General features: G+C 39.3%; 1 protein-coding gene across 1 annotated transcript; it reads left to right on the top strand.

Annotated features, from left to right (window-relative positions):
* The first annotated feature begins 7,233 nt into the window (after positions 1-7,233).
* On the top strand, positions 7,234-13,799 carry LOC128981679 (photoreceptor outer segment membrane glycoprotein 2). The gene is made up of 3 exons (XM_054400608.1): positions 7,234-7,814; positions 11,802-12,048; positions 13,533-13,799. Exons 1-3 carry the CDS (start codon positions 7,234-7,236, stop codon positions 13,797-13,799), a joined length of 1,095 nt encoding a protein of 364 aa, XP_054256583.1.
* The last annotated feature ends 2,985 nt before the right edge of the window (positions 13,800-16,784 follow it).

Genomic DNA, 16,784 nt, shown 5'->3' with positions numbered 1-16,784 from the left:
GATTCAGGCTGGATGTGAGGATGAAGTTCTTCACCATGAGAGTGGCGAGAGCCTGGAATGGGTTGTCCAGGGGGATGGTTGGGACCCCATCCCTGGAGGTGTTTAAGGCCAGGCTGGATGAGGCTCTGGCCAGCCTGATGTAGTGTGAGGTGTCCCTGCCCGTGGCAGGGGGTTTGGAACTAGATGATCCTCGTGGTCCCTTCCAACCCTGACTGATTCTATGATTCTATAACATTGACCTCGAATTGCATTAAGATTGGATCTAAGATATTTCATACATTGATATATTCTTCAGCTTCCACTAGCTGTGGGGGTGACCTCTAATCCCTGTAACACAAAAGGAAGCTTCTCATTTTTGCGTTATAGAAAAAACCCTACATACAGCAGCACTGCCATCTTCTGCTGGTTTGCTTTCCTGCATGCAAGTACAAGTATGCTGCGAACAAGAGGAAAGGTGCATTTTTTAACTAGTAGGTATCAGAAGCAATACTAATTTCTAATACTCAGGGGTAATATATATCTGGATTTCCACAGACATGGGGGGTATTCACATGTGAGCTTTTTTCTGGAACTTCAGACATTTGTGCCAGATTTCTATTATATCACATCCCAGCCAGAGCAATGGCTCAAAAATCCCAGGCAAATGTGTACATTTGTGTACTCGTGCTGTCCACAAGGAATGTGTTACACCTGTTGAATGTGCTCCATGTAGAGCTGATCTGTAGGCAAATGTACACATCCAACAGATCTAATATATTCCTTGTGGTGTCTGTAAGTACGCACGCCACAAAGCATGAAAGATCCATGTGCCTAGGACTAATTCAGTGCAGTTGGGGTATATTTGATCATATACAAGCATCTGTGTGGTCCATACGCAGTAGGTTCAACAAGTCCCAGATGGACCTTGATGATCTTTGAGGTGTTTTCCAACCTTATTGATTCTATGATTCTGTATTGCATATGTTCTTGATCTGAAGTCTACCAGATGTGCTGTACATCAGCAAGATAGAAAGCTGGAAGCTCTACTTCAGCTATTTGCTCTGAAATGGTGAGGGTACTGTAAATTCTGTTCTTCTGAACTGCTGCTGCTGGCAAAAGTCACACTGAGCCTGTACAGCTCCAAGACCTGCCACACAAGGAAGTGGCACTGTAGGAGTCTGCCATGTGGTACTAGATGGTGCATTGTTGGATTGAGGTTTCAGCATAAACATTAGTTTTGAGTCTGATTGTATCAGAAAAACTGAAAAGAGAAAGAATTTCATGGCATAACTTCATCCTGTTGGGATGGCCTCGGGTTGTTTCTCCCTGTGGAGGCATGGATTGACCCAGTCAGTTATGAGCCTTCCTCTTCCATGCAGTAATGTATGAAATGACTTCTGGCAAGTGAGCAAGCCTCAATTGTTTTTTTCTTCTTAGAATATTGCAGTTAGATATTCCTATCTCTGCTTCACTCAGGACTTGGGTAGACTGAATTGCACTGATAACTAATTTTTCACCTTCCTCTGATAACAAGTGTGGTAACACCGATACTTGCAGAGGGATGTCTATGAAAGCAGGAGACCACAAACAAGGTGATCCCAGAATACAAAGTTAGAATCACAGTAACATCATGGTACTGGTTCATTGTTCATCATTAGCTGGGAGAGAACAGTTTATGCTTCTGAGAATATTCACATGCATTACAATCCCTGGTGCAGTGTCCCTTGGATGCTTGTTGCCTCTGCTCTTGCCAGTTAATCCAGCCATGCCCATCCCACAGATAGCTCCATGCCAGGATCAGAAACGTCAGAGGACAAGATGCTTTTGTTTATAGCTTGGGATAAAACTTTATGAGATGAGGATATAGGTTTCTACTACATTGCTCTTGAACCTAGAGAACTTCCCAAAGTAGAATCTACTGTGAGTCATACAGGATCATCCAACTCCTTGGTTACTTGAACTCCTTTCTTGGACACAGTCACCGTCAATACACAGAGGACAGACAATTCCATCCAAAGCAACGAAATACAGAATGATGGGTAAGACACATAACAGTAAATGTAACTGATGGTTGCCTAAGATAGCTTTTTCCTTCCCCCCAAAAAAGCACCAAGTTTCATTATTCTCATTCTTCTTTCTCTTGACATCATATTTATTATTAAGAACAAATTAAGAACTAATGAAGACATTATCAAGTATTGAAGAACAGCCTCTATTGCTTACTGGTCCAAACTTCGGGGGAGCAAAAAGGTGAAAGAAGTTACTATAAATCCGTTTTGTTGGTGAGATCTCAGTTCACAGTTGCCTGTTTTGCAGGACTTAACCTGGTGGCATAAGAACCTTGAAATAAATCTCTTAACTACGATTAGAGATGAAGAAGAGATTAGCATCAGCAGGAGAGCTGAAGTCTTTTTTTCCATCTTCATTGGCGAGCCAGTGTAAAGACAGAAGAACTACACCGACATCAAGAAATCAGTACTCCAGTCTTCCTCAGGATGCCTGATCCAGGTATTTTCTCCCCTGTACTCAGCAAGTTACCAGTTTTCAGATCATGTTCAATCCTTTGATGCAGGTTAGTGGTTTCTTTTACAGTAAGTCACAGAGAGGAATGTGTATTTAACAGATGTATGGCAGATTTTACTGAAACTCACAAGACAAGATGTGGTTTGTGTATGACAAAACTGCAAGCCAAATTTCTTTGGACAATTTGCATCTAATAAGTAAATGTCATTAACAAATAAATAGCTGTGCTATGTCTTCTGTATAGTTAGGGGAATTTGACAGCAAAGGAACAGGTGGGTGGCATTGTGGAAGGGAAAAGCTAGTGTATGCTGGTGACACTGTGTTTGAAGTGCTACACAAGGAAAGCTTGCGAACAGTATTGATAATATGGGAGACATTTCCACATTTGCTGGGCTTCTTCTGTTGAAAGAAATATTTCAGCCTTACTAGAATAAAATCCAGGTTGCTCTGCTTTAGTTGGGGAAAAAAAAAAGTCTGTACGCATATGCTTCATAAGTCTGGAGAGGCTCATGTGCAGTATTGAGGTGTGATTCTGAGAACTCTGATAGAGATGTTAGTTTCCCTGAACTACCAGGAGGATCTGTGGTTTTACAGTAGCCCACTCCAATCATAACTTGGGAGAAAAACACATAGATATATTACAGAACCAGATAATGATACTTTTAGCTCGTAACTGCACTTCAGTTCTTTCAGCTGGAAGAACTTTCTTTGTGGTGCTCAAAAAATGCTACTACATGGCAGTATGCATGTTGCAATACATCTTATACTAATAAATATATTCAATACTTCATGGAACAGTTAAGGAAAAAATAATGTAGTGGTCTTCCCATTATCTAAAACAAAATCACTAAACTGTTTGCCTAGGAATAAATGACCTCAAGAGAAACATTCATGTAGAAGCTGGGAACACAGGAACAGATTATCTAAGTCGTCCTTATGTCCCAGACTTTTTGTACTCCAGGTTTCACAAGGATCACAGCTGTTCCAAAGACCCTTTACACAATCCCAGGTATATCAGTGACAGCAAGGGTCCCAACAACCAGCCATTTCCCTCCTTTCCTCTAACAGTATGACTTGTATAAAATAGCAACTCTTGTACCACTAGAGGACTGTGGTATAGGTACCTCTATTAGATCTATGTGAATATTCCATGAATATTCCATGGTCTTGTAACAATGCTAAAATTGCACCAGGAAAGCTGGAAATACCATATGAGAATTACTGAAGGCAAGGACTCACGAAGAGAGTTGCTCTCCCACATATATTTTTCATGTCTTTAACTTTAGACATCTGGAAATGGGGAAGGCAGGTATATCAATATAGCTACAAGAGATTGGATGCATCCCTGCTTATGAAATCCATCTTCACATCTATTGATGGCTAGAATATGATAGAAAGTTTCAAACGTACATCTTCCAAAAACAACAATACGTCTTGAACAAATGAATTCTAAGTAAAGGTAGAACTTTTAACAACTCTTGTTCAAAGGTTAAAGCAAAGCATGTTTGGCAAGTAGGGTGGTCTCAGTGATGCTGTAACTGCCTAACAATTTAGAGGCATTTCGCAAGTACATTCACATATGTCACAGAAATGAGCAGTGAGTGATGCTCCCATACGTGCTGGCCACTGAACATGAACTGTGTATCAGCAGCTAGGAAGTTCCACAACAGATTCTCCCTGTTGTGAACTCTAAGACTTGAGTATTGGGGGCAAATAAACCTATTTGCAGCAGCCATCTATAGCTATTTAAGTTCAAGTCATGAACTGCTTAGCTGCTGAAGCAATCAAAGATACTGTCTTCAGGCTTAGCAGGCAGCCTGTCAGCTGAACTCGTATGGAAGCTTAACTCTGTGCCAGGAAAGCGTGATCCTTTTATATGAGGTCTAAAGGACAGCACAGAAGAATGGGGTGAAGTAAGTGTTGACATTTTATAAATTACCATTCTCTGGACTTGCCTGTACAGAAGCATCCATCAGTAATTAGTATCTCATCATAATAACTGATATGATTATCACAATATGATCAGAATCAGCGTTCAATCATAACTGATAATCAGCCTTAACAATCATTCCCATTAGGGCCCTGTTTTTAAAGTCAGGCTGCTGCTGATCTTCACACCTTTGGAAATACGTCTGGCAAGGGAAAACACTGCATTTCACACGCTCTTCAGGGTATTGTATAAATGACAGACAGACATAAATGGTTCTGAGGAGAATTAGTTTCCCATGTGAACGCAGGAGAAAATAAATGCCACATGACTGACTGCAATCTCATGCTTTACTGTTCATATGCATAAAAATACCTAACCATACTTTAATCTGAATGGAACAACCTATTCCCTACCTGTGCTGTAGTAGAACTGATTTCATCCAGCAAATGTAGATAAAGATACTACAACAATTTGCTTACCCAGTGTTAAGCTCCATTGCAGCTGTGGATCCTTTAGTGGCTAGGTGCAGCCCTACTCCTGTACAGCTTGTCTGCAGGTGGGTTTCATGCTGTATTAGCTGGCTGGTTCTAGACAAAGTGAAGTAGTACAGTCCACTAGCTTAATGAATATTATATAAGAATAATACTGTTTCTACTTCTCTATTTCCCCAAATTTACAGGATTATGCTTTACTGTTTATAAATCCCACTGTAATAGTAGAATCAGATAGCTCTAAAATCATATAAATACATAGTTGTATCACATAAAATCACTCTAGCGACAATTACTGGATCAGTACATGGCCATGCTAAGAGCAGGTTTTGAAGGAAGGAAAGATAAAACTCCATATCTCCTGCACATGGTGAGGAAAGGCAACAACAAAGCATCGGAAGCACTGAAGGGTAAAAATTCACAGTCTGATCCTGAATTCCAAATTCACATCAGATATATGAAAACCATCCAGCTCTAGCAGGTTTTTAGCTCTTGGGTGTTACTAGCTTCTTTCTGCGATTGTGATGTAACTGGAAAGGCGCAACGGAGAAGTTGTTAGTAGTGCTGCGGAGAAGCAAGATTAAAAGTGCTAAAAAAGATAGTATCTTAGATTCACTAACAGCTGGGGAACAGAAGACAGACCTTGAAACACAGAAGTCTTCCTTCAACTGTGAAGTTCTAAAATAACAGATTTGAAAATCGTGGTGGGGAAGTCTCTCTGAATAATTTTTATGCCCACAATTGTGATCTATGGAGAGAAGAGTAAAAGAGTCTGTAGATTACATAGAAAGTTAGTAAAGGACTACTAATGACATAAAAATAGGTGTATCAAAAATAAGGTAATAAAATATAGAAGATATAAATCACTGAACACAAGTACTTTCCTCTCCTGTTTGAAATGGTTCCACTTAAAAAAAGTATTGTGGTGTTCCTTGGGCTTCTTCGGACTTCTTCAGTCAGGAGAATGTAATCCAATTGGTGGTGAAGAAGTTGAAGTTATTGCAGGAAGTGCAACCAGGAATGAAGCCTAGGATTCTGATGGGAATATGGGGAACCCAGAAAGAAAACCAGTTAACAAGATGGTAGGAGGAATGGAGTAAAGTGTGATTGTCAGTTCTCAGGACAAAGGGAGAGAAGCATGTTCAGCTGCAGGAACAGCAGTCAACACAGTAATAGTGATTTCCTAAGGATTAAACAGTCCTCATTTAATGCCTCCTGTTATTCTAAAATCTGGGTTTTTTTAATTAAAAAAAAATCAGAAAGAAAAGGAATTAAATCAGGTAGGGAAAGAAATACAGCATCTTCAACTGCTGATTTTATTCTTAAGGTGTGAAGACATTGTGCTTTTTTTTGTAGGGTGATACATTACTTCACATAAAAATGGTAGCGCTTCTATGCCAGATCAAGTGGTGGAAGATGGTTTGCTCACCAGTAATAAACACATTCCAATCTTAGCACTTAAAAGTTAAAGATCTTGGCAATATTTTCAAGAAAACCACTACAGTCATTGATAGTTAAACTGTTTGTGGAACATGTTGTGTCTGTGGACAACCACAGTCAACTCCCCCAGCAGTTTTAACCAGGGTGATCATACCTTAGTAGTAAAAATGTAGGAACAAACCTGCTTTTTGCTAGCAAAACCATGTTTTACTGACTTGATGTTACATAATCAATGAAATTACTAGAAATACCCATAGGATACTATGTTTCTAGTACTATTTTTATATTTTTTTTCCATATGGAAAGAAGGCTTTTGTGCTCATGCTGTATGTATCTGCTTGTTTGCCCTGCCTCTTCAACTTTTGACTCCAAATCTGACTATGACACAGTAATCTAAGAATTATAAATCCATAGAATCACCAAGAAAGTACAGGCAACAAGAACATGGGAAAGGAACCATAAATCTCCTGGAGGGAAAGACAGCAGATTAGCTCCCTTCTAGACTTCAGAAAACCTGCACAGAAAATTGCTCTTAACAAAAATCCATAGGAACCCAGAGTTCATTGGTTCTCCTGTTCACTTGTTTTCAATTGTTCTAGCCAGTCCTTACATTTTTTTAATTTTAATTTTTTTTAAATTATTTACATTGTAAGAAATGTAAACAACACATTTCTCTGGGGGACTCCCCTGGCAGGAGTGCGTGAGGCTGTACAGGAAGCTTTCTGTAGTCTCTATAAATACCCAGTCAAACAGACAGTAATCTCTCCCTCTCTCTTCTTCAGATCTCTACTGCATGCCTTGGATACATGCTCCTAATCAGCTTACGAGATTTCCTTGACCTACGCTTCTTTACCTAACCCTGATCTGACTATGGCTGTCCTCAAAGTAAAATTCACCAAAACTAGGAGGGACAAATTGGCCCAGATGTTATGGATCCTCAACTGGGTTTCTGTAGTGAGCGGGGTCATTCTCTTCAGCCTTGGCCTCTTTCTGAAAATAGAGATCAAGAAGCGCAATGAAGTGATGGCAAAAGGGGACATTAACTCCGTCCCCAACATGCTGATCTCTGTAGGGGTCATAGCATGTATCATCAACTTTCTGGGTGGCAAAATCTGCTATGACTGCTCAGATGCCAACAAGTTCTCTCGATGGAAATTAGTCATGCTCCCATACATTGTATGTACCTTCTGCTTTACCTTCTCCATACTGGTGGGTGCTCTCATGTGTTATACCATGAGGAACGAGCTGGAAGAGTCTCTCTACCTAGGACTGAGGGATGCTATTAAGTTCTATAAGGACACAGACATACCTGGACGATGTTTCTTAAAGAAAACAGTGGATATGTTACAAATTGGATTCCGATGCTGTGGAAACAATGGCTTTAGAGACTGGTTTGAGATTCAGTGGGTATCTGCTCGGTATCTGAATATGGCTTCCAAGGAAGTTGTGGAGTAAGTATTCACTAGTCATAACAAAAAAATTCTAGGAGAAAAACGTATTCAAGAAAGCAAAGTAGTTACTAGTTTTTACTGGACTTTTGTCTCTTTAAAAAAATATAGATGGACCATGTTACTCACAAAATATGCTAATTACATAGACAAAGGCTGCCTTTTGTTAACTTTTTAGGGATAGAAAAGAAAGCAAAGATGTATCTTTTTTAGTGTGGTGAACTAACTACCTCAAAACCTCACAGTCAGACGATAACAGAAAGAAAACAAGGGTTGTACTATCAATACATTGCACAGTCAATCCTAAACACTGGAAGTTCTTTCTCCTTCAAAATATTCGGCTTTGCATACCCACGTTCAAATCTGTACGTTCACATGTGATAAAACTGCCAACATGGTGTGCATTGGATAAAAAAAGGAGGAGAAAAACACTTGAAATTTGCTTAGGTTTTTCGGTTAGTGCTTCACATGATGTAGCAATTGTGAAATTAGATGCTCCAAAAGAAAACGTGGTCATTATTACAAGACAATAGAAAAGGTAACAATTAAAAAAAATCTAAGTAGACAATCCAATATGTAATAATTCTTCTACAGCTAAAAAGAAGCCTTCACTGACGAGCTCAGTAGCTATATATTCCTAGGAAAGAAAAACAAAGTTTGACTGGCATTTATCAAGTGTTCTGTTCACTGAACTCAAAAATCAGTGACAGTGAAGCCAGAGACCAAAGATCTTATTTTCACAGAATTTGCAGCTTGCAACTGCCATCATAGCAAAGCATATATACAGAGCTGCAAATACACCAGAGGACAGGACACAGGCGAATACAGATAAGAGGGTGTCAACATGTGTAAGGCAGGTGGTGAGGAAATAAAGCAAGCTTTAGAACTAGTGTTCTCAAAAGAAAAATCAACAATGACAAGAGACTGACCCAGGAGGTGTTTTAAATCCTGGCTATATGCTGAACAGTGGCATAACAAAGATGGTCCACAGGAACTTAAGAGCAGTATCTTGTTGTGAGGTCAGTAGTAAAATACACTGCCTTTTATCTCTGAGGCACATGCAAAACCAGCGACGTTTCACCCAGGGTCTCAGCAGAACTCCACTTTCTTCTGCAGGCTCACCTGTGCTCTGCTCTGCCATTGACTGTCAGTTAATTTTTGCCCCATGGAGGCAGAAGATGCCAGTGAAATGAGTGTAAGAGAAGTAATTACACTTAATTTCTTTTACTGTATATAAATTAGATAATTCCATCTTGATTGCTTGAACTCAAGTTGGTGCTCTCTAACTCATTCCATGATTTCCAAAAACCTGGTAGTGAAACATTTGATACAAAATTGTTGGAAGCAAAGTCCAGCTGGAAACACTCAGAAAGGATGAAGAAGGAACCACATCACGGAATCACAGAACATTAAGAGGTTGGAAGGGACCTCCAGAGATCGAGTCCAACCCCCCTGCCAAAAGCAGGATCATCTAGAGCAGTCTGCACAGGAATGCATTCAGGGAGGTTTTGAAAGTCTCCACAACCTCTCTGGGCAGCCTGTTCTGTTGGTCTCATCTTGTACTGTATGTAGTTAGTACTTGGTAGACTAAGAGGCAAAGCAGGTGAGAACTGACATACTGTCCATCTCACATGTAACCTTTGCAAAACTAAACTTTTCACTTTCCCTCATAATCCTCTTCCCTCCCTTCTCTCCATTGCCCACACCTTAATGTGACAAGAAATGGAGAGAGTCAATAGAAGCATTAGGAGGATGAGGCAGGTTACAGAGGAACAACCCTATCATTGCTTTGGCTGGGTAAAAACCTCTTTTTATAGTCTCAAAAGCATTTTTTGCTTTACAATACCATAAAAACTTTGAATTGCAAGAAAAAAAAAAAAAAAAGAACAGCAAATATCTCGCTGCCTGTTACTGAGGTCTTCCTTTCTAACAGTACCAAGATCCATCATTCTTTAATTTGCTCCTAGTAGAGGAAACCACGGCAAAAGGACACAGACCCAAGTCTGGAAACCGCTGTTACTACCGCAGTAGAAAGAAAATCTCTCTTTATAACGTGTGGCAGGAAATAAAAAAAAAAAACCAAAACAAAAACAAAAAAAAAACAACCCACAACCTTGGGATCAAAAGAAAAGCTTAAAACCTAGTTTAAGAGGTTGTACTTTAACCATTTTAGATGCTGTACTATATTTGGCTCATGTCACTGAAATATACATGGCATTTTGCTGTCCTTTTACAATGTGCCAGCCTTTCTCTCCTCTCTGGGTGAGGTTTTGTTCTTATCCTATGTTTGAGCTTTCCATTTGTAGCTCTCTTGCTCCTTTCCTTGTTTTCATCCCAGTGAGTGGTTTTGCCTAGACCAATTACACTGCTTGCACACTTCAGTCTCATTTCAATGGATTATTTGGGTACTTTCGCATTGGCTTTGTTCTTTTGCCATTTACCAGGAATATGATGGCCACAAAAAGAGTAGCAAGACTTGAAACTGGAGAAGAATTCATGCCTAACTCACTCCTAGGTGGGAATTAGCAAATGAGCTTCCTCACTTACTTAAGATCTTTGAGGAAGACGTTTTTGACAGAATGTTAAATAAAACACCACCCCTCTCCCACCCCCCAAAAAAACCCAAACCAAAACAAACAAACAAAAACCCAAAGAAAACAAGCAGGAGGTTGTATTTAGCAAGCCCACAGCAGTAAGATAAAGGCAGTTATTCTGCCATGCCAGCACAGCCACAAATACTGAAATACAAGCAGCTTACGTCTCTTCTGAAAGATATATTTAGTCACAAAACGCCAGAACACTGGACTGCAGAGCTGCTGCTCAGTCTGCTCACCTGATGAGCTTTCTGTGATAACTTGCTTCCCTTTAATTTAGATCATCTGTAGTGGAACTGGAAAATAGGATAAATTTTGGAAAATATTAAGAATTCTACTATTAGGAAACTGTTAAAGCTGGATGTCTAAGCAAAAATTGTCTTCCATGTCTTCTGACTCTCTTACAAAAGCCAAAGGGCATAGTATTCACTAAAACAACTCTCACCTGTGGGGCTCTCTCAGGAAATAAGCCTTTTTGCAAGGAGCATTTCCCAAAGTGAGACAGCATCTTTCATCTTATATACTCTCCTGTTTCTGGAAAATTTGTTTTTCTGAAGAGCCTGCTTGGAAACAGAAGTCCTCACAAGGAAGCACTAGCTAAATGAAGGTAATAAAATGTAACTGCATGTCAAGGATTCATTTAACTGTTCTAGAAACTCTTGATTAATCTGACACTGTGTTCTCTTTCCATCCTATGATTTCCCTCCCCCCCCCCCCCATATTTCTTGATCTTTCTTCTTTTTCAACCTTTTTTCCTCCTGATTTCAGAGTGGAAGGAAAGGACTTATTTTTGGCAATAAATACAAGTAGTTTCAAAAGTTACAGAAAGTACAGTTAACAAGTAGAAACTCCTTTGTGAATTAATCTCAAAACATGTGCCATACTAGCAACTGCACATGGGTGCAATGATGAAATGCCAGTGCAGAGTTTCCAGTGACTCCTGTGGCATACAAAATGGTTCTTGAACTAATTTCTCTCTTAAGGAATGCTTTTATTGCAAATCAGTTCAGAAGTAGTGAAACACAGTGAAACATAGGGCCATAATTCCATTAAAGATCCACCAAGACATACAAATTCAGAAACTGTCTTTAGTGCTTTCAGAGAAAAGATACCTAAAAAGGCACCACCTCCATGAATACTGAAGCTACACCTTGAACATCCAATACGAAGAGCAACATGAGATACTGTGTTGATATCACACTTAACAGAGCAAATTAAAAATTTAATTTTCCTGCAGTAAGCAACTCTTCATGTTGAAAGCTCTTCCCATTTTTCTTTTGTTACATTGAGGAGAACTACATTGCAGCAAACATGCATTATAGCCTTCTCATAAGAATCACTCTCTGCTGCTGCTGCTACCAGACTGGTGACACCTGAACTTTCTGTCCTGCTGCAGCCGTCTAAAGAGCAACGTTGATGGGAAGTTCTTGGTGGATGGAGTACCCTTCAGCTGCTGCAACCCAAGCTCCCCACGGCCTTGTATCCAGTACCAGCTGACAAACAACAGTGCTCACTACAACTATGACTTTCTGACAGAGGAGCTCAATATCTGGATGAAGGGGTGCAGAGAGGCCCTGCTGGATTACTACACAGCTATTATGAGATCCATCGGTATTGCAGCACTGCTTATTTGGTTGTTTGAGGTAAGTCTCAGAAAAGTGATCTGTGTCAGAATAATTAGAGTCTTCCTCATCTCCATCAGGGCCTCAGTAGCTAAAACGAAATCCACAAACACTTATGAATGTTGCAGGGCTTCCTTCAATACAGACGATTTCTTCAAGCCCCCAGAGCAGAAACAAGTCTCATGGAAGATGAGAACTATTAGAAACAATGTACAGAGTTCTGTATATTTACAGAGCTTTTTCAGCAGACTATAGCATATTCCCTTCCCTAAAGCATTTATGGGATCAGATAGAGGATGATACATGCACTGACACCACTGCAAAGAAATTGTGTGAGAAGGTCTGAGGCTTGTTTTAAGTCAGTTTTAACAACGAATATACAAAATGTGAGCAGGCTTTTGGCTGAGTTTGTTAATTTATTTACAGTAAAAACTGAGCTTAAGTATCAATATATGAAAGCCTCATTTTTACATTATCATTGCTTCCTCATATAGATAGGACTTGCACATATGGCACACCTTTTAGATTGGACTGCTTATTATGCAATAAAATAAGCACATCACAGGCAAGCACACACACCTGCAAAGCTGCAGTTTCTCTGCTGATTGCCTGTGGAGAAAGTTGTCTGGATGTTGTCATCTAAAGCTACAGGACCCTCCAATGGCACAGACTAAAACACAGTTTTGTTTTGTTTTTCAATAAGTTTTGAGTTTTCTCATTATTGTTCTATTACACAATTACCAGCACTGTAATTACAGCAGTTCACAACAGTCATCAAGCAGTGATAGATGGGCTGGTGGTGACAGAAACAGCAAGCCTTTGGCAGCACATGAAAAATCTGTGAGCCATCTCTTTGTGAGCCCTTAAACATTGACAAGCTGGGCATGCTGATCTCCATTCCAACAGAACTATCAAAGTGAGGCTTTCTCCTATGCTTACACTTAAGCCTCTACTATAGAATCATAGAATCATTAAGGTTGGAGAAGTCTTTTAAGATCATCAAGTCCAACCAACAACTATAGGCCATCCATCTTAATCTCAATGCATGTAGGACACATATGGATTACATATGAATGATTGAACTCCTTGGAGGAAATGGTGATTTAATCCAAGTCAGGGTGAAGAAAATCCACAGACTACAATTTTTTTTTTCTAGTGATTGATAGTTCCATTAATTGATCACCCATTCTACATCAATTAGATGTGGTCTCTGAGGCTGCAGTGCTCTCATGTAATTCTAGGTATTTATGTGCTAGTAACATACAAGTGGGAATGCTGCCTGAAGAATGGAGAGAGAATCAATCAATCTATCACTGGTATTTTTTTTCTGAAAAACGTAGTTAATTGGGGTAAGAGTGGTTACATATATTGCTGGGATAAAGAATTTGTCTGCTTTAGTCAATATTCGTTATTAGGGCTGTAAATACACAAGTCAGAAATCTGACTTAGTGGTAGGATTGAGGCTGCAATTTAAACTCTGTTTAACCCTTAACTGTGTCTCGCAGCTCTCTGTACTCATTGGTGTCCGGTACCTACAAACAGCAATGAAGAATGTCCTTCTGCTAGGAGATTTGGAGGGTGAATCAGATGGATGGTTACTAGAAAACAGCTTTGTGGAAACTGCCAAATACAACATCAACATCATTAAGAACCTCGGCAAAGCCAACCAGATATCCACTGTCTCAGGCGTGAATGACCCCAACATTGATGTTCAAAACACAAACTGTGGAAAAAACAATATTACAACAAAATCTATCCCAGCAGGTAGCTAGGCAAGTCTTCAAAGAAAACATCACAAATGTAGCTTTGACATATTAAAGTCTCACAGTTAACCAGATTTTTTACTGGGGGTGGGGGAAGGTAGGAAAACTACTAAGGTGATTGAAGAAACCACAGACTGGTGACAGCTCCAAAACCACTGACAACTTCTTTGGCGGGATTCTTACTCAAGTCTCGTGAAATCCCTGATTTTTAACATTGCAAAAGCAAGCTTTTGGAATTTCCCTTTCTCTTCATTGTTTGCTTACTTCTGTCATAATCTGAATATATCAGAATAATCATCATGCACATGCAAATATTCCTGGTAGGATGGATCTACGTCTCCTAAACATATGAGTTGGTCTACTACACACCAACAATTTTTGTCATTACTGTCATCTGTAGAAATTTGAGCAGCAGGGCAATCCCAAAATAAATTTTTACACCAGAGAAAACGATTCTTCAGGAAAAAAAAAAAAACAACAGAGAAAGACCAAAATTGGGAAATGAAAACTCTGTTAATCCATGGTAGGATAAGTGAAATTTTAGCTCAGTTATACTAAGTTGCAGCCCTTCTAAAAAAAACATTGCTAGGTGAAACTGAGTTGAAGGCAATGAATATTAAATATCATAACTTCCCCTCCCAAATAGTCTGAAGTATCTCTTCTTTTTACTCCCTATATAGTTTACCAGAAGTCAGCTGCCACACAGCCCTGAAAGTCAATGGCTACTGCTGAAAAGAGTTTGCTGCTCAAGAAAAGTAATTGACAGCTCATGCTAGGATATTTAAAATTCCAAGTAGCATGTGATAGCCCAAGTTTAAAAACATACAGATGCTTCCCAGAAAACAAATACTGATGATCCTAGGTACTTAAAAGCCCCTAATTTTAAAAGTACTTACATAGATCCAGAGACTGGAAGATAGGGATTATCTGGAAACAATGAAGGCAGACTGACAGATCTCCCATCACATTTCTAGAGAAGTGCACAGGAACTTTGTCAATGCATGGACTGAAAGCTGCCTATATCCAAGACTCTCTCAGTTACTGGATACCCTACGACCATAAAATCATTATGAATAGTAAGCAGGAAAAAGGTACCAAAATAGAAATAAAAGACCAAATAAAACATTTCATTTGTTACTGTTGTGAATAATACATTGTCGAATGTACCTTTGGACAGCCTGTCTGTTCTTTGTGTATAATCAAGTACAAGTTATATCTCTGGGATATTCAAAGCAGAACCATTCCTGCTTTTGAAATTAGGGTTAGTAATGGTAAACATTCCTTTACCTGTCTAAACAATGTTGTTTCCTGTAACACTAGCATCAGGAAGAACGATATTGTCAGAATATATTGTAAATAAAGTGTGTGATGTAAAAATCTGAACTGTAATTCATGACGGTTCTATGCGTAACCATAATTTCCAATGAATTTGCTCTCCTGCTTAGAATTTTAGGCCTCTACTTAAATTTGTTAAAAACAGACAGATGAGGTCTGTCTGCAACAGCAGCCTGCAGCAGATGTTTTGGAAAAGGTATGTAAGAGGCAAGAACATTTAATGAGTAGTTCTTTCCCTGACAAAGCCTCCCAGCTTCCAGGGAGCATGCGCCTTCAACTTGGTAAGAGCAAGAACGTATTTGCATCACTGTATTTTAATAAAGGTCAGTGGATATTTTTTTCCCCCTATGAATTTGCACAGTATTTTTTTTTTTAACCCATTCATGCTTTTCATATCCAAAACACAACAATGCATTTCAGATTTTAATTTCTCACTACTCAAGTCTATTTCTCTTTGCTTTTTTTTAATCCTTGACAACGTATTTGGGTATCTTCTAATTCTTGATGTAAGATGTAGGTGATGATCACTCATGCTACTGACATTCTCTGTTACAGTCTCTCATGGTCCTATCTTTCCACGTTGAAGACATTGCTATTTAACCTTTTCTTCTATGGAAATTGTTTCACTTCTTAGTTTTCATTACTATTCCCTATTTTTATTGTTTATTTTTAAATGAACACAGTGTAGAGCTGAAGGCATCATGAACTAAACAGGTCTTCTGCCCTTTTCCTCAGAACTCCTGTAACTGACTGACCGTTTCTGAGCATTGAGATAACATTTTCACAGAATTGTCCACTCACATACTAAAAAAAATCTTTGATATGAATGTATCTGGGGGTGCAGATCAACACTAGCTCAATAGAAGCTACCAGTGTGTCCTAACAACGAAGAGGACAAACCTCATCCTGGGGTGCATCACACACAGCATGACCACTCAGTCAGAAGAGATGATTACCTCTATATTCAAGGGTGGCGTAGCCTTGCCTTGAGTGTTGTGTGCAGTTCTGGGCCCCACAATTTAAAGATGTGAAGGTCCTTGAATGCATCCAGGAGGTCAACAAAACTGGTGAAAGGGCTGGAAACAATGTCCTAAAAGGAGTGGCTGAGAACTTTGAGCTTGTCTAGTTTGGAGAAGAAGAGGGTGAGGGGCAAGCTCCTTGCTCTCCAGGGCTTCCTGAGGGAAAGCAGAGAGGGAGGTGCTGAGCTCTTCACCCTCGTATCCGGTGATACAAAGTGTGGGAATGGTTCCAAGCTTCAGCAGAGATTTAAATTGGATGTTATGAAGCACTGAGGTTGAGAGATTAGGGAGAGAGTAGTGCACTGCAAATCAATCAAACTTTGCAACACAATATGATCTTTACAAAAAAACCTTTTTCTTTTTCCAGAGGAGTATGCAAAGTGCCAACTGCATCAGTCCCTAGCAATCACTTAACACAATTTCGGTTTACATTGCTGAATAACCAAAAGGTGTAAGATAATCAGAAGTAACTTCAAGAGAACCAGGAATTAGTTACATAGATTTGTTCCATTCAGAAGAATTTCATCAACAGAACTAATAATATGCAGATTTTAAAAAATAAAAATGGGAATGAGGAATGGTTTAGCATGAAGAAAAAGGCTGTAAACTAGGATATAACAGCATACTTGTTTATTTTTAA

The sequence above is a fragment of the Indicator indicator genome, chromosome 4, assembly GCF_027791375.1.
Source record: "Indicator indicator isolate 239-I01 chromosome 4, UM_Iind_1.1, whole genome shotgun sequence".
Lineage (NCBI taxonomy): Eukaryota > Metazoa > Chordata > Aves > Piciformes > Indicatoridae > Indicator > Indicator indicator.
Note: the sequence above shows the minus strand (reverse complement) of the source record. Positions and strands in the feature narration are given on the sequence as shown.

Coding starts and splice junctions, on each gene's coding strand:
- LOC128981679 (XM_054400608.1), top strand. CDS start 7,234: ATGGCTGTCCTCAAAGTAAAATTCACCAAAACTAGGAGGGACAAATTG. Junction 7,815..11,801: donor GCTTCCAAGGAAGTTGTGGA/GTAAGTATTCAC, acceptor GTCCTGCTGCAG/CCGTCTAAAGAGCAACGTTG. Junction 12,049..13,532: donor TGCTTATTTGGTTGTTTGAG/GTAAGTCTCAGA, acceptor TGTGTCTCGCAG/CTCTCTGTACTCATTGGTGT.